This window comes from Populus euphratica, unplaced genomic scaffold (assembly GCF_000495115.2).
Source record: "Populus euphratica unplaced genomic scaffold, PopEup_1.0 scaffold438.1, whole genome shotgun sequence".
NCBI lineage: Eukaryota > Viridiplantae > Streptophyta > Magnoliopsida > Malpighiales > Salicaceae > Populus > Populus euphratica.
In genome coordinates this window covers 325,422-350,001 of record NW_011500097.1, presented here as the reverse complement: position 1 = coordinate 350,001, position 24,580 = coordinate 325,422, and the positions used below count along the sequence as shown (strand labels likewise).

At 35.4% G+C, this 24,580-nt stretch overlaps 2 protein-coding genes and 2 pseudogenes across 2 annotated transcripts; 3 read left to right on the top strand and 1 right to left on the bottom strand.

The window, feature by feature from the left end:
- The first annotated feature begins 2,112 nt into the window (after positions 1-2,112).
- LOC105109337 (GTP cyclohydrolase 1-like) lies at positions 2,113-4,807 on the top strand (annotated as a pseudogene).
- A 4,730-nt stretch (positions 4,808-9,537) lies between these two features.
- Positions 9,538-13,763, bottom strand: LOC105109335 (probable LRR receptor-like serine/threonine-protein kinase At4g08850). The gene is made up of 2 exons (XM_011004025.1): positions 10,365-13,763; positions 9,538-10,026 (listed from the first exon to the last, which is right to left on the bottom strand). The coding sequence occupies exons 1-2, from the start codon at positions 13,657-13,659 to the stop codon at positions 9,662-9,664; spliced, it is 3,660 nt and encodes a 1,219-aa protein (XP_011002327.1). The 5' UTR covers positions 13,660-13,763; the 3' UTR covers positions 9,538-9,661.
- A 1,813-nt stretch (positions 13,764-15,576) lies between these two features.
- On the top strand, positions 15,577-20,264 carry LOC105109336 (probable LRR receptor-like serine/threonine-protein kinase At4g08850). The gene is made up of 2 exons (XM_011004026.1): positions 15,577-19,554; positions 19,680-20,264. Exons 1-2 carry the CDS (start codon positions 16,281-16,283, stop codon positions 20,066-20,068), a joined length of 3,663 nt encoding a protein of 1,220 aa, XP_011002328.1. The 5' UTR covers positions 15,577-16,280; the 3' UTR covers positions 20,069-20,264.
- Positions 20,265-22,431: 2,167 nt separating this feature from the next.
- LOC105109338 (heterogeneous nuclear ribonucleoprotein 1-like) overlaps positions 22,432-24,580 on the top strand; it is a 26,753-nt pseudogene continuing 24,604 nt past the window's right edge.

Here is a 24,580-nt window from a genome sequence, read left to right as displayed (position 1 = left end):
CATAAATTAAAGATATCTTATATTATTAGATATGTTATTATAAAACATGTTTTAATTAAGGAGTTATTGATACTTCAAGTGCAAAATGATGACATAAGACCTTGATAAAAAAATACACTTTTAAGTACTAATCAGTAATGATGTGCATACATCTCGATATTTGTTATGTCGTTGGATTGGTTAGTCGATATCAATCAAACCCTGGTCGGAAACATTAAATGACAATAAAAAGGATTATACAAAAGCCTATAATGATTGAATAATGAATAAATACCATTAATATATCATGTTATTCATTATTTGTTTTATGGAATATATTGTCAGCATCGTATAGTAAAATTTGTAAAATTATGTCGATAGACTTAAATTGACTCACTCATATAAGCAATTACCTCTAGCGTTTGTAACATGAGTAGAGATGAGACTTTTTAAGTTTTAATACTCAATAAGCAACCTAAGCATGGTGAAAGTAATTTTAACTCAATGTAATCATTAAAAAGTCACCTTGGTTGGGACGAAGATAAGGTTTTTAAATAAAAAAATCAACCTAAATGAATTCTCACCATTCATGTCTATTATGCTGACGTCGAATATGAAATTATTCATTTGCCACTAATCATAGTGAGCAAATGAGAATTTCTTATTTGAAGTTTATTTTTTTATGACAAGACAAAGACTTATATAGTATATTTCCTCTAACAAGGAGAGTAATGACATACACTTTTTGTCTTAAAAAAAGAAAAGAATAAGCTTCACTATAGCATGTATTTTATACTACACGTGTTAATGACCATTACAAGAATAAAGAATGGATCTCTACTTATTTATTATATGAGTCTTGAAGATCATATCTAAGAACTCAAAATCCTATTTTTTATAACTTTTAATTGTATCATGAGGTGATGTATAAATGATTGTTATTTTAAGAGTATATCTTATGGTCATAGAATGATTAGACTTAAAGGAATACTATTAAGAAAGAGAGTTAATTCATATCTAATTGATATAAATGCAAAGAAAATATAATTTTAGTTGTACACCTGTTACTTGTATTCATTGGTTGGGATCATATCACTTCAATAAATTTGATATAGTTTAGAATACTTGTAATTGTAAGGATGGATTGAGTATGAAATTCTTGATTTATTGAATTATATTCAATCATGTGTAACTAATAATGCTTAGGGGTATATTATTATACTTTAAGGAATAATTAATTATGAGGTTGATGTATCATATATGGCCTAGATTAGATTTATATATTGGAGCTATTTTTACTATGTGATTCAAATCGCACACTTCATTCCTTAAGTATAAAATTCTTGTGCAAGTTTGAAATATAATATATTATATAAATTCAGTTCTTTACAGGTAAGTAAAAGATATTGGTTGTTAGGTTAAGTCTGGTTCACCCATGTTGAATAAGTCTAATTCAAGTATTTAAATGAGTTACTTAAAAAAGTAATCACATTTTCTATTTATATATAAAAGGACATAACTCATATGAAAAGTTAAGCTTTTCATTATTGAAAGAATATGGTTTTCTCCTTTTCTTTTTCCATCATGGAGTTTCTATATTAACTTGATAAAATTTATAAAAATAATATTATTTTGGTTCTAATAATTGAAATAACATTAAAGTTATTAATTTAAAAATAAAAAAATAAACTCTCACAATTAAGTTTCATTTCAATTCTACAATTGGTTTTCTCTTCTTTTTTTTTTTTAAATGTTTATAGTTGTGTTTTTCTCAACTAGGTCTTAGTCATTTGGTGTGAAAAAGAGGGAAGTATTTGTTGAAGAAAAAAAAAGGGTAATTTTAAAATAGTATTTTTAGTATTGATTTTTAAAGAAATTGATTTACAAATAAAAGGGTACCCCTCTTATTTGTTTTTTCATTTTTTTCTTTAAAAAAAATTCAAATATATAAATTGATTTAACTATTAAGATTAATTTTAATTCCAAGAATTTCAACTTGCTGTAAGATTTTTAAAACCAAAACTATATGAATCAATTTTGTGTTTAGTTTTCTAATTATTTTTTTTAGTTTTTCAATTAATTTTTGTTTTAATTGGTTTTTGGTTTTTTTCTCATCCGATCGGGACCCATATTTCGATTAGGAGAAGAAAGCCGAAAGGATCCACAGATTCGTATGGTCATCGGCGACCCTACGTTTCTCTCCACCCCACTTAGCCTCCGCTTTGCCTCATTGCCGGCCCCCCCTCTCTCTAAGCCCATATATACTCTCTCCTTTACTGCTTCTATTATTATCTTTTCATATATCTACTTTTAGCACTTGCCCAAACCATCATTGTTTTGCTCTTCTTCTGCTGGGTTTCATCTCTCTCGAATGTTACAATTTCTTTTGGCAAGTAGGTGACTCAGAGTTTTCAAATTTATCATTATCTCGCATGAAATTTTGTTTTTTTGTGTGGTGAAAGGATTTGATTTGGTGCTTTATTGACCACTTCTGGACTTGCTATATATCTGAACATTCGTTCTGATATGTTATTGGATTTCTTCGGCTCATCGTTAACTGTTTGCTTCGATAAGCGTTTTTGTTGTTTGCTTCTTTGAATCTTTTGGGATTGGGAGTTGGTGGCATTTGAAGTTTGTCAATGAGCGCTTTGGATGAGGGACATTTCAATGCAGAACTTGAGAATGGAGTGAAACAAAATTGCCTTGATCTGGGAATTCAGGACCAACCAGAGACTGTAGCTATCGAGGATGCTGTGAAAGTTCTGTTGCAAGGTCTTGGTGAGGATATTAACAGAGAAGGCCTTAAAAGACCCCACTTCGCGTTGCCAAAGCGCTTCGAGAAGGAACCAAAGGTTGTTTTCCCTTGCAAATTCTAATTTGTTTTCACTTGTTGCTTGTTTAATAATCACTCCTCTCTGAATCTGGGACGCAAGTGCCCAACTGTTTGCTCTTCGTATATGAACTTGGATAGGAAACTTTCATACTTCCATTCCAGCCCTAAACAATATTTGTCATTACATGGTTGTGTTTTGCTTTTGGCCTATAGTGTCTTTGCTTGGTTCTTGGGCTTCTTTTATTTTTTTGAACCTCCTGGCCTGTGCAATGACCGAATTATCTTTTCTTAATGAGTTTGAGGCTTCCCTTTGAGGCATTCTTTGATGTGGTTCAGTGTTAGTTACCAAAGCTGCTTTATAGGCTCTAAACGGTTCAGAGTATAGTGTAAAAAATCTTTGGAAATTGTGTAATGTTTCTGATACAGAATAAAGAGAAAGAAATGAGTGTATGGTTCAAATATCATTTGATTTATAAAGGGAAATTTGACTCTGCCAAGTACTCACTGTGGCAAGTCCTTTATCAATTTTTCAGGTTATAAACAAAGGGTAAAGGAAATTGTGCAAGGTGCTTTGTTTCTGGAAGTTGGTTTGGATGATGCAGTTGGTCGGTCAGGCAGGAGGAGCAGGCGGGCTTGTGATTGTTCGGGATCTTGACCTGTTTTCATCCTGCGAATCTTGCTTTGCTTCCTTTCCAGGTTAACTGTCAAATAGGTTATGTCCCATCTGGTCAGAGGGTTGTAGGATTAAGCAAACTCTCTAGAGTTGCTGATGTGTTTGCCAAACGACTCCAAGACCCACAGCGTTTGGCAGATGAAATTTGCTCAGCTCTGCATCACGGCATCATGCCAGCCGGTGTTGCTGTCGTACTCCAATGTTTACATATCCAGTTACCAAATATAGAGTCACTTTTTCTTGAGTCCAATCACCAAGGATGGGTTAAGGCAGTTGTCCATTCAAGTTCAGGTGTTTTTGAAAATGAATTAGCTGACGTTTGGGGTGATTTCTTTGGTCTCCTGAAGTTCAGAGGTATAAACTTGGATAAAACTCAGATGAAAGACTCTGTGCAGCAGTGCTGGTGTCCATCCTGATATTCCTCTAGTGCTAAAGTTATTGGGCTACCCAACCGAGGAATGGTTACAGCAGTTACTTCAATTCTCAGCTCTTTGGGTGAAGACCCATTACGGAAAGAGCTTGTTGGAACTCCTAGTCGTTTTGTCAAGTGGTTGATGAACTTCCAAAACCCAAATCTGGAGATGAAGCTGAATAGCGTTGCTTGTGGCAGGATGGATCCTCTTAAACAAAACAGGGAAGTCAGCCATAATAAGCAACAGATATATACTGAGCTGTGTCTATCATTCTGGTCCCAGTGTGAGCATCATTTACTTCCCTTTTATGGTGATGTGCATATTGGGTACTACTGTGCTGAAGAAATCACCCCTCTCAGTAAATCTCTTTTACAGTCATAGTACATTTTTATGGTTTCAAGCTCCAAGTACAGGAAAGACTTACCAGGGAGATTGCCGAGACTGTTTCTTCATTGTTAGGTGGAGATGTGATGGTTGTTGTAGAGGCTAACCATACATGTATGTTTTCCAGAGGTATTGAGAAATTTGGAAGCAGTACAGCTACAATTGCTGTGCTTGGCCGTTTTTCGACCGACCCAGCAGCAAGGGCCATGTTTTTGAGGAACATCCCAAATCCTGCTTCTGGAGGATCATGATTCTAATTCAAACTTTGCTATTCTGATCTTTGCAAGTGGTTTGAGTTAATCTCTACGCCTTTCCTGGTTGCATATTTCTTTTGCAGTTAGTGCTGGCATGAGAGATAGGTTGCGGCAGATCCTTCCATGGATACTGAGCGTGTCCTGAAGAGCTTGCCCGAGTTTTCTTTCCCCTCCCTTCTTTCACTATCTTCAGTAGCATAAAACCCCTAGAAAGAAACTATAATGGTCTGTCATATTTCATGATTACTTTTCTGGCATGATTTTCCTGTCATATTTCACAAGAAAAATAAATAGAAATTTGAATGCTTGCTGTTATTATTATCTCTTGTTTCTGTTCCGGAGGAATAGAATGATGGGGGAAAAAATTATTAGTCAGGGATTTTAATGTTGAATCAGTATTGGTTATTCTAGATTTTTGGTATTATTTAGACATATTACTCTGTATTATTTAGCAATTAAAATAAGAATTTAGTTTGGTTTAATTTCCTTATTTACAAATTTTGTAAGGATGTTCCTTAGTGTTTGTTGACTTTGTAAATGTAAGTCCTCCTATCTATCTTTAGTTGTTTGATTAAGATGGAGGGAGAAATAATATGGCTAAATAATACTAAAAACTCAAAATTCTCAAATAATCATACAAAATTAAGAGATACTTTGTTTTCTGTTTTCATCCCCGATAAATTGTCCAGCTAGAGGGTTACAATGTACAGGATAAACTAGAAATCAAATAGCTAGCTAGAAAAAACATAATAAATAAATAATCATAGTTGACATGTGCTTTCAAAATAAATTCTTTGTACAATAGAAGTCCCTTGTCCTTGAGCGCACCTATATTTCAAGGGACATCTTGATTTGCATTAATTGCTGACTCCCCAGAAGAACTTGACTCCAATAAGTTATGATGAACATAATCGACAAATAAGTTTGGATGCAGCGGTTGAAGTTCAGTATTTTGTAGTCAAACTCAATTTGAAGCGAGTTGATTTTTCCACTTCACAAAAATTTTGTCATATCCCCCTCGACGAGTTGAAGAAGACTAGTGATCAAGGATGGAGGCAATTTCATCTTAAGAAGTAGTGGTGTTAGTGACATAAGGTTTTGATGCTTTCATGGCCTTTGTAGTCGAAATTGTAGCCAAATTCATCTGCATCACCTTCAAACTCAGTGATATCTTCAATATTAAAGATCGGACTAATACCAAGATTTGAATGTAAGTTTATGACATATGCATTCATGCCTAATTCCTAAGCGATTCGAAAAGGATCAGCACATTGTGCATGTAGTTTAGTAAAACTCCCTGGAGGAAAACATCTGGTCTTAAGAGAATAAAGACAATATCAACAATTGAAATTTTCTATATTTGCACCTTGCATTTACAAAAACTGCATATGACTTATTGTTAAGAGAAAGATGTGGTTTGACCTTTTCATGAACATCTTTCATATAGATAGAAACATCAAATCGAGCTTCACTTGGTCAAGAAGGTAAGGGTATTGGATTGAGATCTAGGAAAGTGTAAAGCCGACAACCATAGACCACTTCACAAGGTGTGCTCTTTGTAAACCTGTTTACTAAATTATTGAAAGCAAATTCCACTTGCAGGAGTATAAGATCTCAACTAGTGAAACTAGTGATGTTATCGGCGACAAGACATTGTAATAAATTGCCCAGACTCCAATTGATCACTTCGGTCTGACTATATGTTTGGGGATGAAATTCACTATAAAACATCAATTTTGTCCCCATGTTTGCCCATTATGTCTTCCAGAAGTAACTTACAAATTTTACATCTTTGTCATATACAATAGAGATTGAGACACCATGTAATCGGACTACCTCTTGTAAAAATAGAATCATAGGACTTGTTACACGGAAGAAAGTGAGATATTTTTGAAAAAACAATCCACAGCCACCGTAATTGAGTCATCCTATTGAGTAGTCTTAGGCAAACCCATAACAAAATCCATGCTAATATTTTGCCAAGGCTTGTTTGGAATCAAGAGAGGAGTATAAAGTCCTGCTCAATTTTCGGTTTCTTTATTTAGCTGACAAATTTGAAAATAGTCTACCACCTTATGCATATCTTTATGCATCCAATGCCAATAAAATTAATCAACAACCATGGAATAAATCTTATCATAACCGAAATGTCCTACTAACCTACCATCATGGAGCTTTGTGATTATGAATTCATGGAAAGAACCTTTTGGAATGCATAAACTAGTACCGTAAAATAAGTAATCATCCTTCAAAGAATATTCACCACCAAATATCTTTACTTTGGAGCATAAATTACCCTATATTTTGCCAAAGTCCTCAACATCAGCATACTGCCTTTTAATATAATCAAAGCTTATAAAATATGTCGAGAACAACTATAGTGAGTCCTCAATGTTGGATGCTAATACTTAATAGTTTGAATTAAAGCATAAAACTTAATGTCATATGTTGAATACTTCAAATAAGTTTCTTTAAGCTTTTCACTGTAAAAAACAATATGATGAACTTCTTGCCTCAAGGTACCCCCAATTATTTCTCAATACACGATGCTAGTTGATATGCTTCTTCTACATTGATTAATCATGTAATCAATATTTCCTTACACAGATCACCATGCAATCCATTGCAATATCTAGCCAATGTTTGTTGTTCAGTTTTCATAATCCTGCTATAAAGAGTCAATTCATGGAAACAATCTATCCATTGATCCATAATTAACGGTCCTTGTCCATAATCAATATTAAAATATTTTTTCCTTCACCCTTTCTTTCATCTCCTCCTAGTTAGAAATTGATGGATGCCAAAGTATTGTGTAATTGTTATTCCACACTTCCCCATCAAGCTCGTTCATGGCCCTTCAATTTTATTCTAACATAATGAACCTTTCAATCCTCTAATATAGCAAACTATTCAAAATAATCTTCAATGGCCATTAACCAATCCTCAAAAGCATTAAGCTCTAATTTTCCATAAAAAAACAAGCATATTCATCTTCGTCCTCTTAATGAGGTCATCAAGAGGTTGATAATCCAAACCATGCCTATCATGATTTTGGTGGAATACATCTTTGTTATGTTGAAACTGAGGTTGATAAGTCTCAAGCTCTCTAAGTCTTCATCTTCCAAATTCTCCTCCTCATCCCCTGTATTTTCATCAAGCAACTCCTCATGAAATTGATAATGCCCCCTGTTATTAGGAGATTTAAGTTCTTCTCAAACCTAATGCTTATCCATAGCATCTAGTTGATGAGAAAGTTGTTCTAGAATACTAGTGATGTGGGTGATTTATTGTTATAGGTTGGCCTACTCATGACTTGGATTTTTATAAATGTGAGTGTTCAACATATTATACCAGTTACTATTATAGGTTACTAGCAAGGAATGCTTTGATACCAAAATGATAAAGCACCTTTAAGTTTAGCCTCATATTGAGATCCTAAAAGAATAAATAAAAGAACACATAATTACTCTACAATGGAATTACTCCAAATTTTATTAAAAAAATAAGTTTAGAAAAGAGATATTTTATTATTTGTTTTCATCCTTGATAAATTATCTAACCAAATGACTACAATTTCCAAGATAAACTAGGAAACAAATAACTAATGTGACTAGAAAACAAATAACTAACTAAGAAAAAAATAACAAATAGATAATCATAATTGACATTCTTTGTCCAATTAAAGTCCTTTTTTCACTATTAAACCCCATTTTTTAAGGGACACCTTCTTGATTTTCATCGGCATATCCTTTAAGATGAGAGAATAAGTATTGTTATCTATTTTTGGATTCCCGTAAAAAAAAAAGAGAGAAAATACAATGTATATATATATATATATATTCAAAAGAAATCCAAAAAATAATATGAGCAAGAAAAGGATGCTAGAATGCCGAAAAAAGGCCAAAATTAGTTGAAGAGGTTCAAAAATCCAAAAGGGTGAAATTTGACAGTATATTTTTTATTGACAAGAGCTTTGTTGACAAAGAAAATTTAATTTGAGGAAACAAATCTAAAATCAGATGTTTATGGACTCAATTAAATTTTATCTAAGGTTTAATTGAATTTATAGAGGGTTTGATTACAAGAAAAATATATGTTTAAGTCAATTTATACTTTTATTGGATGAAATTAAAGTTTTGGGGTTCAATTATAATTTTAAAGAGTTGATTACATCAAATTGAGGCTTAATTGCATAATAATTGAAGTTTGATGGTTAATTAGAGACTTGATTGAAACAATCCAAAACCAAATATCAAACTGGAGAAAGCACTAAAATCAAGGGATCCAAATACAATTTATCTGGGGGCTTGATTTCAAAATTGTAAAAACATCCGAGGACAATAAAAAATATCCATTTTCATAGGATGACGATGTCATTTCATAGCAATATTTCATCACCTTTCTTCAAAATTGTTTCAACAAAAAATGGAGTCGTTTCAACAACAAAAACAACAGATTATTTTAGTTATGGAAAATGTTTCACGGTTACTATTCCTTTACATTATGTTACCAAGCTAAATGTTGCACTACATGACATTCTTTGGCTTTATTAAGTAAACTTAAATCCGAGATCTACAATTCCAGATATAATTCATTGCCAAACAGTGTTTCAGTTTAGACTACACCAACATCTCTTTTCTAAATTTAGCCATCTCTTTATCCTTTTAATTTTAGTATTTAAACTTATCAATCAATCCTTTTATTTATATGATAACCCTATATTTAAAATGAACATTTACCACAAATTAAAAATATTTTATATTATTAGATATGTTTTTATAAATCATGTTTTAGTTAAGGAGTTATCAATAAAAATATAAAATCTTGATAAAAATACACTTTTAAGTATTAATCAATTATCTTGAAGATAAGAATAAAATGACAAAAACACTTTGTAGTTCCTACTTTTTATATAAATTGATAATTTTTTTTTAATTTTATATTTTAAACCCTATAAAAATAAAATAAAAAATTAATGAGCTAAAAATTAGATTTAGTTATCAATGAAAATATAGAACTGAGCATTATAGTCTATATATATCCTCACGGAAGTAAAGCCTGGTACGAATTTGATTGGCCAGGAGTTTTGTCAAACCAAAATCAAAACCAGCCAAATCTACAAGCTCTATTTTTGTAGGCTTATTAACTTGCTGATTGTTATTGAGTCCAGTGGCTCGGCCAGGTAAGCTTGAGTTCGTGCTGATAATTCTTGTGCCACGAAACGCATGGTAGGTCGTGCTTCTGGGTTCTTTCGTGTGCATGCTAAGGCCACTGTAACTATGAAAACAACTTCCTCTGCTGCTTGGCCAGTGGGAGCTTCAAGCCGAGGGTCTAGCACATCCTTAAGAAACAACTCTGGATCGTTTGACAATGATGGTTTTATTGATGATAAGAGCTCTCCCGGGTGCTTTCCCATCATAACCTCCAAAGCCACCACCCCAAAACTGTACACATCACATTTGTCTGTGAGCCGCATTGTTTGTGCCAGCTCTGCAAACACCAGGCAATCAAAATGAACATTAGAAATATTTAGTCAAGAAGGCAGGCAATTAACAATGACACAATGCTAGACCGGTTGTGAGGGTTTTGTTTGGCTAGAGAAGAGGCAAGATTTGCAAATGTGAGACCTTTCTAGAAGGAAACCTTTCCCAGCAACATGAATGAACAAAGGAAACATTTCAGCATTATGTCATGTTGCCCATTTCCTTGTTATAGCCTGTTAAAGCTTTCATGACTTCGGGAGAAAAGCTATCAAAACTCATTTTCTGAATACTTAGAGTGACAAGAATAATCTGTTAAGAATGCACCCTTTAGAATTGTGAGCTTACCTGGAGCCATGTAGCCATAGGACCCAACAACTGCAGTCCAGTTGGAGGAGTCTGTATTCAAGAGTCTTGCTGTGCCAAAATCTGAAAGACGGGGCTCAAAATCTATCTCCAGCAAAATGTTGTTCGATGATATGTCCCGGTGTACAATGGGTGGAGAACAGTCATGGTGCAAGTAGGCAACTGCATGAGCTACTCCTCGCACTATATTCACTCTTCTGCCCCAACCAAGCTCCACTTCCCCTTCTATTCCATACAACACTTTTCCCACGCTTCCTCTTTCAACATACTCGTAAACCAGGTACAAGCAGCCCCTCCTGGAGCAAAATCCAAAAAGCTTTATGATGTTACGGTGCCTAACTTCTGTCAGCAGTTTAATCTCATTCTCAAAACTCTGGCGATTGAGTGCTGGGATATCACTGGAGTCTGACATGTTGAGTTTCTTGACTGCAATCACTTGACCTGTAGACAATACTGCTTTGTAAACACTGCCAAATCCTCCTCTTCCAATGCAGTACTTCTCATTGAAGTCTTCAGTGGCATTGACAATATCCCCAAATGTTAACTTGCTGTCTCTTTCCCATACCATTGACTCAGAACTCTCACCATTATTGATGCGTTTGATCTCTTCATCAAGCAGTTTGGTTTTTCGGCAACATAGCAGAACAGCGACAATAGTTGCTACTACTAATAAGCAACAAACTGGAACGATGACACCAATAAGAACCTTTTTGTTATGCTTTGAGGACTTGCCATTGTCTGTTGTTGGACATTGTGATAATCCTTCTACATTACCGCACAACCCTGAATTTCCAATAAAAAATCTTGCAGATGCATTTTGGAAAAGGCTTCCAGTTGGTATAGGACCTGTCAACTCATTGTATGAGAAATCAAAAGAATGCAGGCTAATCATGGTGGACAATGAATCTGGGATTCTTCCTGAGAGATGGTTATGTGAGACATTGAGATTCTCCAACATTGAAAGCTTTCCCAAATTTAAAGGTATGGCTCCTGAGAGTGAATTGCTGCTGAGATCCAACAAGTACCGCAAGTTTAAGTTGCCCAGCTCAAAAGGTATTTCACCAGAAAGATTGTTGTGGCTCAAGTTCAAGCTTGATAGCTTCTCATAACCCCCAAGCTCTTTCGATATGTTTCCAGTCAGCTTGTTATCAGATAAGTCAAGAGATTCAAGCCTTGTCAAGTTGCCTAGACCCTGAGGTATCTCCCCTTTCAAATGATTGTTGCTCAAATTGAGCATGAATAACATCCTTAGATTTCCCAACTCACCAGGAATCCTCCCAGTCAGGTCATTGGAGTCCAGACTTAGAAGTCCCAGCCGGGGCAGCTTCCCTAGCTCGGCGGGGATTTCACCAGAAATTCTGTTTCTTCCCATCTGTAAATTGGTGAGGTTTTCACATTCTCCCCAATCTGGTGAGATTTCACCAATAAATTGATTGTCATTAAGAGCAACAAAAACAAGATTTGGAAGAACACCAAATGCATGAGTGATGTTTCCAGTGAATTGGTTATCCTCAAGCCGAACTCGAGTTAGTCCTAAACAATTCCTCAAGCAGGTAGGCAATGCCCCAGTAAAGTTGTTGCTGTTGACAGTTAGTTGTTGAAGTCTCAGACCACTACATAATTCGGGCGGCAGTTCTCCAGAGAAACTATTGTTTGAAAAGCTAGCATACAACAGCGAAGGAATGTTCTTCCCAAAATTACTCGGAATGCTACCAGAAAAGTTATTGCCAAACAGATTGATAGAAGTTAAAGAAGTAAGATTTGAAATGGTCTCTGGCAACTCCCCATGGAGTTGGTTGGTGTTGAGATCAAGAATTTGCAGTGATGTCATATTTCCAACTTCTGGTGGAATTGTACCGTTGATGTTATTGAAAAAAAGATTCAAGGTTTCAAGATTTGTAAGATTCCACAAGGTTGGAGGAATGGGGCCCGAAAGCTGGTTTCCTGAAAGGTCTAGACTAATTAACTCTTCCAAGTTTCCTATCTCGTGGGGAATGGAACCAGAGAATGAGTTATTATACAAAAAAAGATACTGGAGCATTGTCAAGTGCCCGATTTCTGGAGGAATATTTCCAGAAAAATTATTGTTCTGAACTTGAAACGAGGTCAACTCGGTCCAGTTGGATATAAGGGCAGGTGAGATCTCACCGGAGAAGAAATTCTCAGATAAACCCAAGTCAGCTATTTTAGAAAGATTAGACAAAGAAGAAGGCAATTCCCCACTCAGCCGATTATCAGCCAGGGCCAAGTAGGTGAGGTTAGTACAAAGACCAAGCTCCGGAGGAATGGTTGAGTTTAAGGCATTCATTCTAAGATCAAGTTTTTCCAGATGCTTAAGTTTGCCTAGAGAAGATGGAATAGTCCCCTGAAAAGAATTACTGAACAGTTCAGCAGTTCGAAGACCAGTTATCGAACCAATGCTTTCAGGAATTTGACCACCCAATAGATTAGTTTGTAGACTAAGGCTTTTGAGATTTGAAAGCATCGAGATTTTGGGTGACAATGGTCCTTGGAATGAATTGTTATAGAGATTCAAGGTCTCCAGCTTTCCCAGATTGGTGTACGCCAACTCTGATATCTGGCCAGTGAAGTTATTGAGTGACAAATCCAGAAACATCAAGTTCCGGCAATTGGTTATGAAATCAGGGAATTCCGAAGCAAGCTCATTGAGAAAAAGGCTAAGATATTCCAATGAAGGCATGGAAAATTTAGACCAGTCAGGGGTTTCCAAGTAGTTTGCTCCAAGGTCTAAGTGCCTTAACTTCAGAATATAGGAAAGTTGAAAAGGGATGGTACCGTTGAGATTGTTGTTGAAAAGACTAAGATACTGAAGCTCTGTCAACTCTGAAATCTCCACGGGTATGCTGCCCTCGAAAAAATTGACGCTGAGGTCCAAGTAATTGAGCTTGGAGAGGCCGCCAATGGCTGATGGGATCGCCCCACTCAGAGTGTTATTCTGGATGTCAAACCTAGTGAGATCAATAAAAGGGGTGAAGTTGAAGTGGGCAAGTGTTCCATTTATTTCTAGGCTGGGGAGGTTTATTTGAGAAACTGTTTGAGAGGTGGAGTTGCAGGAAATGGCAGTCCAGTTGCAGAGGTTGTTGAGGTTGGAAGGGGACCATGAACGGAGAGAAGGAGGTGAAGAGGCTAAGGTGTTTTTCCACTGCATGAGAGCTTCAGCTTGTGTTCTTGCAGATGATGTTGCCTTCAAAGGAAGCATGGAGAGACAGAGAGAGTGGAAGAGAAGAGCAGCATAAAGCTTTTGAGAGGCTGCCATGATGAGGTTATGGGGGTTGGGTATGATCTTGACTGTGGGATTATTGTCGCTTTAGAAGGAAGGAGGACATTGCTGTGAAGCTCCCTAGTTATTGGTCTGAAAACGTTGACTTTGGCATTCCAAGTCATGAAAATGATGAGAAGGGTGGTAAGTAAGAATAATATGCGGGAGGGAGGGGCCATTAATACAAAATGTTGAAGAAAGAACTTAACGTGAAAATACAAGAAGATTCATTAATGGATCACACCTATCCTTATCTTTTACCCTTGAATTCTTCCAAATTAATTCATCTAGCTCTAATAATTTTTTTTTATTTGAGAAAAATAATGCCACTAGAGGAAGGGTCCTTGATCGAAAACCAATTCATTATGATAAAAAAAAAATCTTACAAATGTGTTAAAAAATAAAAACAAAATAAATTAAATATATATATATATATACGCACACTTTCATGGATTACAATAATAAAATTAGGTTTTTTCCCTTCAATCAAATAACATTTAACATGACTAATGGGAATATAATAGTCTTTTTATTTTTTTAATGAATAATAAAACTATTAAAATAACCTTGATATATATATTCTCTTGAAACGCGTTTACAGCATATAGAAATCATTTTATACAGGAATAAAAACAAAAACAAAATGTATAGATACGCAGCGTCCCACCTGGCATCTAGTCATTCTCAAGGCATGTATATAAAATAAATAAATAAACAATGGCCCTCACGCTCTCCACCTGTCATTTTCGGTTTCCGAGAAAGACTCGCCCTTGGCAGTTGGGTTTTTGTTTTTTACCCGAATGAAAAGAGTTGACCATTCAAAAGTCCATGTTATATGGCTGGCTACGTGGGCCCTTGTGATGGTGGAGAATTTACAATACTATCCTTTCCATGGGCGAAGACAAAAGGGATGTTCTCATGCCCAAATAATACATTATACTTGCAATCTTTTCAATATATGCCTAAAATACAACAGTCCAATCCATGTTCTTCTTTCTAAAATTATCTTGATTCACTTTGTTTAATAAATATAGAATATATTCATTATTGTAATTTATGTATTTTATTTATTAAAAATTGGTCATGAATGACATTGTTCTTCCAAGAAATGGCCCCAAATTATTGTCTCGGATAGGAACACTGCTAGGAAAATTCTCCAAATCCTCATATATATATATATATATATCTAGAGTAATTGACTGAGCTCACCGTCCGACTAAGGAGGCAAGCCCAGATAGTCAAAGTCAACTCTTGAACTAGGGCAAAAGAAAAGACTTCAGAGTTCTCTATCCACACACGGCCCCATTGAAATTTAGGAAATCAATTGACCGAGATTAACAACTCTCTTTTTTTTATTTAATGTTAAGACTTACGGGCCCTTTTATCAAAACTTAAATGTGCAGAAATTTCAAAGATGCCAGGCGTCTGTACCTTAGCTCAACTGCTGGAGTGAAAACATATGAACACCATCATAAACTGAGATAATAATAGATTCCATCGAGGGCAAAGGCACTCTGGCATTTCCAAGACGGTGACTGAAAATGTAAGATATTTTTTACAACTTTTAGAGGATTTACGCATGCTTAAGTATAACAACTTCAAATCAAACTCCATTAAAGGACGTATTGGAACCTTTACATCTCCACGCAGGTAAAACATTTCTATGTTCGGTCACATGTATATAACAGAAATCATGAAAAATACCTGCTTGTGTTTCTTGCGCGACCTATAGGGTCTTAAAGGGATAGAAAAACCATTGCTTCTCCTTAATGCATGGTAATTGGGCTTTGCGCTATGATTCCTGGTCACATCTCAAGGATTTTCACAACTAGGAGCTTATTTCAGGGAATCCTGAACTTCTGCTTTCCTCTCTTTGTAGTTCAGTCCAAGCAAATCCTTCAAAACACTGAAGAAGGTTAGAGAGCCAGCCTAAAATAAAAAAAAATACACTGTTTTTTAACCAAGTTACTTCATTTTGATTTCACTCAAATCATTGAGTATTCCTAGGATATAGATTTCAACAACCCAATATAAGTGCATGGAAATTCAATGGTCAAAACTGCTTTAATAATATTTCCCTCTCATCAACAGTATTTTGACTGCATTTATATAAAGAAAATAGACAAGGGTTCACACATGCACACCTTGTAACCACTTCCTTTATGGTTTCATACTCCAATCCATGCGTCTATAAGTGTCTGCCTATGCATTTATGACCATGTCTAAACATTTTTATACATTAGGAAATGCTTAATTTAATCAATCACTATCCGGTTGAATTTCAGAGAACCCAGAAAGAGAAGTCCTACGAAGATGCACAAGAGCAAGAAATAAATATACAAAACTATAAGTCTCCATAATGATCAAGAAATTATATTATTTAGTAATTTAAATTAAACTTTTTGACTTGGTATATTGCAACTTTTCAAAGCTCGCCAAAGGAGGATAACTTCTTAAGAGATAGAAGATCGAAAGGAAGACATAGAGCGTCAAAAGTATAGCGAAGCAACAAACTGTAACTCCCACCTTGCAAATAATATTTTCCTTGACAGCTTCTTTGAGCAATTCAGGGAAAATAAAGGATCAGAGATTTTGATGAAGCTGATGAAACTGCAACCATGACAGCAACACTCCAGAGGATATTTCACTTTCTCATTCTCTCTACTGCTTTTGTGCTTATCACTGCACAGAGAGAAGCGGAAACATTGCTAAACTGGAAAAATAGTTTAAACTTTCCAACTTTACCTTCATGGACGCTCAACAGCAGCAGCAGTCCATGCAACTGGACAGGAATTCGGTGCAATGTAGAGGGAAGCATTATTGAGATAAATCTCGAGAACTCAGGCCTGGATGGAACTCTTGACAGGTTTGATTCCTCATCGTTTCCTAACCTTAGTTCACTCAATCTCAATTTGAACAATCTCGTAGGAGATATCCCACCTGGAATTGGGAATGCCACAAAACTCATTTCACTTGATCTCAGTAGCAACAATTTCACCAATCAAATCCCCCCAGAAATTGGTAACCTTAAACAACTTCAAGTTCTTCGTCTCTACAACAACTCACTCACAGGCCCAATTCCACATCAGCTAAGCAACCTACAAAAGGTGTGGCTTCTCGATCTTAGTGGAAACTACCTAAGAGATCCTGACCCTGTTCAATTTAAGGGTATGGCATCTTTAACAGAGCTGCGGGTTTCCTATATCCTTTTGGAGGCAGTTCCTGCATTCATTGCTGAGTGCCCAAACCTGATCTTTCTTGATCTTTCAGATAATCTAATCACAGGTCAGATTCCTATGCCATTACTATCTCGTTTGAAAAGACTTGAGTTCCTGAACTTGACAAAGAATTCAGTTGAAGGACCTCTTCCCACAAATATAGGAAATTTTAGAACTCTTCGACACCTGAGGCTTGGAATGAACAAACTGAATGGTACAATACCATATGAAATTGGGCTGCTCTCAAACCTTGAAGTTCTTGAGTTGCATGAAAATGGGTTTGACGGTCCAATGCCCTCTTCAGTAGGGAATCTCAGGATTCTTCGAAATTTAAATCTCAAATTGTCAGGCCTGAATTCCAGCATTCCAGAAGAACTTGGTTTGTGCACCAACCTCACTTACCTTGAGCTATCATCCAACAGCCTTATAGGTCCATTGCCTCTTTCCATGGCCTCATTAACACAAATCAGAGAGTTCGGAATATCTGACAATAAACTATCAGGAAACATCCATCCATCTCTCTTATCCAATTGGTCAGAGCTTGTTTCTTTGCAACTCCAAATGAATAATTTTTCTGGAACAATTCCACCTCAAATTGGAACTCTCCATAAGCTCAAGCTTCTGTATCTTTTTCAGAATCGATTATCAGGTCCCATACCACCAGAAATAGGAAATTTGTCGAATTTGATAGAGCTTCAATTGGCCGACAACTTTTTCACCGGTTCCATCCCTCCAACTATTGGAAATTTGTCAAGTCTCACCAAATTGATTCTTCCTTATAACCAGCTCAACGGAAAACTTCCTCCTGAATTAGGTAATATCAAAAGTTTAGAAGAGCTTGACCTGAGTGAAAATGACTTGCAAGGAACCTTGCCTTTGTCAATAACTGGCTTGAGAAACCTCAATTTATTTTATGTTGCTTCCAACAATTTCTCAGGAAGCATTCCAGAAGACTTTGGCCCTGATTTCTTGAGAAATGCAACCTTTTCCTACAACAATTTTTCAGGAAAGCTTCCTCCAGGAATTTGTAATGGAGGGAAGCTTATCTACTTGGCAGCCAATAGAAATAATCTTGTGGGACCAATCCCTTCAAGTCTTAGGAACTGCACAGGACTAATCAGAGTCCGCCTTGAACAGAATCTTCTGGATGGAGACGTTTCAAATGCGTTCGGCATGTACCCAAACCTGGAGTTCATCGACTTGGGAGACAACCAGCTCTCTGGCACGTTATCACCAAACTGGGGACAGTGCACAATCCTCTCAAACTTTCGCATAGCAGGCAACATGATGTCAGGCAACATTCCACCGGAGCTTGGAAACTTAACAGAGCTACAGAATCTTGACCTCTCTGGCAACCAACTGATTGGGAAGATTCCAATTGAGCTTTTCAGCTCTTCAAAGCTCAACAGATTTAATTTGAGCAACAATCAACTCTCAGGTCACATACCAGAAGAAGTTGGAATGCTTTCACAGCTGCAATATTTGGATTTTTCCCAAAATAATCTAAGTGGGCGGATACCAGAAGAACTTGGAGACTGCCAGGCACTTATCTTCTTGGACCTGAGCAATAACAGACTGAATGGGACAATGCCATACCAGATTGGGAATCTAGTTGCCTTGCAGATTGTGTTAGACCTCAGCCAAAACTTGATCACTGGAGAGATATCCTCACAGCTTCGAAAATTGACAAGACTGGAAATACTGAATATTTCTCACAATCATCTTTCAGGCCCAATACCATCTTCCTTTCAAGACCTATTGAGCCTTCAACAAGTTGATATATCACATAATAATCTCCAGGGGCCTCTCCCAGACAATAAGGCTTTTCGGCGAGCTCCTGCTGCATCATTGGTTGGCAATCCTGGTTTATGCGGGGAAAAGGCACAAGGTTTGAACCCTTGCCACAGGGAAACTTCATCTGAAAAGCATAGTAAAGGAAACAGAAGGAAGCTGATCATTGCCATTGTCATTCCACTATCAATCTCAGCAATCCTATTAATTTTGTTTGGGATTCTCATCTTCCAACGTCATTCCAGAGCTGATCAAGACAAGATGAAGAAGGATTCAGAAGGCAGAAGCTCATTTTCTGTGTGGAATTACAACAAGAGAACAGAGTTTAACAATATAATTACAGCTACAGAGAATTTTGATGATAAGTATTGCATAGGAAATGGCGGTCAGGGAAATGTGTACAAAGCAATACTTCCATCAGGAGATGTTTTTGCTGTAAAACGTCTTCACCCTTCTGAAGATAATGAGTTCAGTAAGGAATATCAGCTTAAGAATTTTAAGGCTGAAATGTATTCACTAGCTGAAATTCGGCATCGGAACGTTGTAAAGATGTACGGGTTCAGTTCCTATAGCGGATCATTGTTTTTTGTATATGAGTTTGTTGAGAGGGGAAGCATGGGTAAGTTGTTGAATGAAGAGAAAGAGGCAAAGCTCTGGAACTGGGATTTGAGATTACAGGCCATCAAAGGAGTGGCACATGGGCTGTCTTACTTGCACCATGATTGCACACCAGCTATTGTGCATCGAGACATATCAGCAAACAATATTCTGTTGGATGCAGCGTTTGAGCCTAAGATTTCTGACTTCGGGACAGCAAGGCTGCTAAGAGAAGGTGAATCTAACTGGACACTCCCAGTTGGTTCTTATGGCTATATTGCACCAGGTACCTTTATAACCCACACCATACCATAAAACTAGCAGCATCTTCAAGTGTCTCTTCTTCTAAAACATGAAACCATTTGTACATATTTCCATGTCTTAAAACCACGATTCCTCTATGTTTTGCAGAACTAGCCTCTACAGGTCAAGTGACAGAGAAACTAGACGTGTATAGTTTCGGAGTTGTTGCGCTAGAAGTACTAATGGGGAAGCACCCTGGAGAAATGCTTTCACATTTGCAATCTGGAGGGCATGATATCCCCTTTTCAAACCTTTTAGACGAAAGGCTTACACCTCCAGCAGGTCCTATCGTCCAAGAACTGGTTTTAGCAACGGCCCTCGCATTGTTATGTGTACAGGAAAATCCCATATCCCGGCCAACAATGCATCAAGTTTGCAGCGAACTTTCGGCAAGAAGAAGCCTACATGTCCCTGCACCTCCCCGCCTCCTCACGCTGCGAAATCTGATGAATATGCTTAAGGATCAAGCATCATCCTCTGTCACTTCTTATGTGTAATTTGTGTGTTTCTTATTCTACACTCTTTCAAATAAGTTCAAATAAGAAAATCAGTGCGCTGTGCTGGTGTGTTTGATACAAACTTTTAGAAGCTAAAAATGAAGGGGAGATGCTTGATAAAATGTCCAGCCAGAACCACGTGCAGGAATTTCATTTATAATTTTATTTCAAGAGCGACAAGAAAAAAAGGAAGTGCCGGCCAATTACCTGAACTCGGATATGGCTGATCGGAGAACTGTATGCTGCAGAATCGGCGACAGGAAAGACCGAAATGCCATCGTCAATTTTGAGAGCGAGAGAGAGTGACCCTCATCTAGCGAAGGAGGAAGAATACATCCTCTGGGGTCTCGTTTTTAGTATCTTTCCCGCCCTTTCTGTGATGAAAACGGCGTCGCTTCCTTTGTCTTAAGTTGTTATAAAACTCACTACCCAGTACAAGGAATTTATTTTTGGGTATGGGTTAAAATCTCATTAGTCTCCGAATTAAATCACTTGCATGCCTCTAGTTTTTTTAACAAATTTTTTTTTATTAATTCAGTTCAACCATAAATTCTTATTAGTTTTCATCCATGAAAAAAATAGATTTTAGAAGTTAAAAGTTTTGTTAAAAGTTCAACCATAATATATCATTTTTATTTATAAGACCAACACATTAATCATAAAATTTATTAAAACTTTTGTTAAAATTTCACTAAAGTCTTCCATGTACTAAAAAAATCCTAAATTATCAACAAGTTACTTTTATATATATATATATATATATATATATTATTCATTGCTTATACATATTTTAATTATTCTAAGTCTCAAACATTCAAGAGTGTAAATATAATATTTTAAATGTCCATCCTTTAAATTGAGACATAAATTAATTTTTAGATAAATAAAATAAATATACATTAAAATTACAAATACATAATAATAATATAGTTTATGTCAGATAATTGATTTAAAGAATGCTATTATATAATTTCTTGAAAGATAAAATATATCTACATTCATTTAATGTTTAAATAACATAAAAATTATAGGATTTAAAATATTATTCATGTGTGAATATAATGGACATGCAATAATAAAATATTTACAAATAATTATATTAAAAGCAATAGCATTACAAAAAGAGAAACAATAATACATAAATACATATATTCACCGCAACGTACTATCACAATTTCTTATAATTCTTGTCTAATACTTTTAAATTCATTTTTTTTAGAGTCATTAAATAATTCTCTCCTCCCTTTCTATTTCATAAATTTTAACCAATATTCATATCTTTTAAGGTTCGAAGGGATTTTTTTTTTTCAAGAAATCAATCTTCATTTCATTTCATGAACACCTTCAATCATTTTTTATAGAAAATATCAGTTAAACAAATCTTATTTTTAAAGATGATCTGGTTATTTGGTTATTTTACTATGAAAAAAATTAAAAATAATAATTAGCCCTTAACTAATATAATAATGACAAAAACCTATAAAAATATCATATTATTCTAAATAATAAAGCCATTGATTTAAAAAAATAATAATAAAATAATCATTTGACTGTTTCATTTTATAATGCAATGTGTCTTATACACCAAAATCAAGATTTAGTCAATTATTTGTTTTTCACTAAAATAATTTATTATCAATTTTTTTATTTTTTTTCAATATTATAAAGCAGCCACCAGTAATACACACACACACACATATATATATATATATATGACTCTATTCTCTATCAAGTTAATCAACCAATCAATAAATAGTTTTTTGAGTTGTTAAAAATATAATTTTTTTTATAAAAAGAGTCATGGAAAGAAAAAAAAAAGAAAAAAAGAGAAGACTCCTTAGATTAGGGTTTGTTTCTTCATTGCATCAGCTTTTTTGATTTGCATACTGAACTTTTTTGATTGCTAGCTAACCAATTAGAACAATTGAGCGTCTCCAACCAAAACAAATTAGTAATTTTGTTAGAATAACATGTTTACTAAAAAGGATGTAACAACGGTTATATATTTTCAAATTTCTTCTGCCGGCTAACTATTCTGTCACCCCGTTGTTACATCGTTTTAATAAAGATGTTATTCTAATAGAACTACCAATTCGTTTTTGTTGGAGGCACGCAGTCGCTCAACTGCTCTGACTGGTGAGCCTGGCAACCAAAAAAACCTAGTATGCAATGGAGAAACAAACCCTGACCCAAAGGGTCCTCTCTTCCTTTCTCTTTCTCCTCTCCCCTTCCCTGTCTCTCTCTATCAGTGAGAGTTATATTTCCAACAACCTCAAAAAACTGTTAATTGATTGTCTTGATAGAGATTAGAGTGTGTGTGTGTGTGTGTAGAACAGAAAATGAATTCAGACGAAGGATTGATAGAGATTAGAGTGTGTGTGTGTGTAGAACAGAAAATGGATTCAGACGAAGGAAAAGCTGCTCATAGGAGGAATAGCATGGGACACAACGGAAGAGACACTAAGAGACCACTTCAACCTATACGGCGAGGTCTCTCAGGTTGTAATAATGCGTGACAAAACGACTGGTCGTCCTCGTGGCTTTAGTTTCGTTGTTTTCTCCGATCCTTCCCTTCTAAATCCTGTTATCTAGGATAAACACACCATCGATGGCCGTTCTGTAATAACTCTCTCTCCATTTTCCTCAAATTCATCCAATTTTCTTTTTTTGTGGAACTAAGCTACACTGGGTCCCTTTAATTTCTGGTTTTTTTTTTCGTTCTTTCTATTTATGGATAGTTTATGTTCTTTAAACGTTGATTGCTGCAAAAATTATGGGGCAGCTCACCAATAGTAGACTATTTTTTTACGTACATACATTGGTTGATTTATAGTATTGTTTTTTATCGTGATTTGATCTGTTTCTGCAATGTAAATGTTTTTGGAATTATTTTTTTTCAGCAGTTTTAATTTTCTTCTTTGGCGACATAGGTGGAGGCGAAAAGGGTTTTATCCAGAGAAGAACAGCACGCCTCATCTAGATCTGGAAATTTTAACTCTGGTGGAGGCTCTGGTGGTGGAGGTAATTTTAGGACTAAAAAAATCTTTGTTGGTGGCTTGCCTCGCACCTTGATGGAAGATGCGTTCCGTCAATATTTTCAAAGTTATGGTCACGTATGCGATGTGGTACTAATGTATGACCAGCAGACTCAAAGGCCTCGTGGCTTTGGATTTATTACCTTTGATACTGAAGATGCGGTTGATAATGTATTCCAGAACACCTTTCATGAGTTGAATGGTAAACTTGTAGGGGTAAAACGAGCACTCCCGAAAGATGCAAATCCAGGTGGTGAGGGGCATGATGGTGGCTATTGAGGTTATGGCTCCTCTGGAGCCAATGTAAGTGCAGCTGATGGTCGAATGGTCGGAAACAGATATATGCAGGCCCAAAATTCTGCATATGGTTACCCACCGTATTCTGGTTTTGCCACGCACAGAAACATATATACGCAGGCCAAAACTACTAGTAATAATAGTAGTATTAGAAAGAAAAAAAAAATTAATGAGAATTTTGAGATAGAAGATTAATGTAAAGATTAAATAATGATAACAACAAATATTAAGATTAGAGGATCCACTAATGGTATGTTAAACAAGTATAGTATAAGCTCTTATTATTCAATTAAAAACCACACATAAAAGGAGTTCCAATCAGATTATAAATTGTTAACATGATTACATTAGTTATCTTATTCGATTAATACTAGTACTTGTAAATCTCATCAGGTATTTATGATTATAACTTATGTTAACAACAAATCAAATTTCTTTCATAACTTAGATAAAAGCTAACTAAGTAAAGAAAAGGAAATGAAAGGCATGAACAATATATTAATAAAAATAAAACTTAAACAATACAAAGATAGAAATAGAGAAAGCAAGATCATGATCTTGATCTGGAGATCAAGATGCCTAAATGCATGGCAAATGCCTTCTTTTATAGGCTAAAATTAGAAACTATTGATTTGATGACTAATTGATAAGTGGGTGATTAACTCTTAACTTGGTGACAATCTTTATCTTCTCTTGTCTGCCCAACTTGTCATTGATAATGTTAGAATTGGAATCACTTGAAAACATGAAAGTTATAGAAAATTGTCTCAACTTTCCAAGAAAAAAAAAGGAGGTCATTTGGATTTTTAAAACTCTAGATATGAGTCAAACACTGAACAGTGTCGAGCTGCAAGACATATTCAAATTTTTTTCATTATTGTTACAGGACAGATTCGGGTTTTTTCATTATTGTTACACTTTGAACTTGAAAATGGCTTAAATCTTGGGCTCCTCATGAAAGTTGTAGGCCTTACCTTTCCATCCATATAAAGTAGATCTAAATCCAAAATCTACAACTCCAGATATGACCTAATTACTAAACAGTATTCCAGTTTGAATTACACCATCATCTCTTTTCTAAGTTTGGCTATCTCTTTGTCTTTTCAATTCCAGTTCTTAAACTCAACAATCAATCATTTTATTTATGTGATAGGCCTACATTTAAAATGAATATTTACCA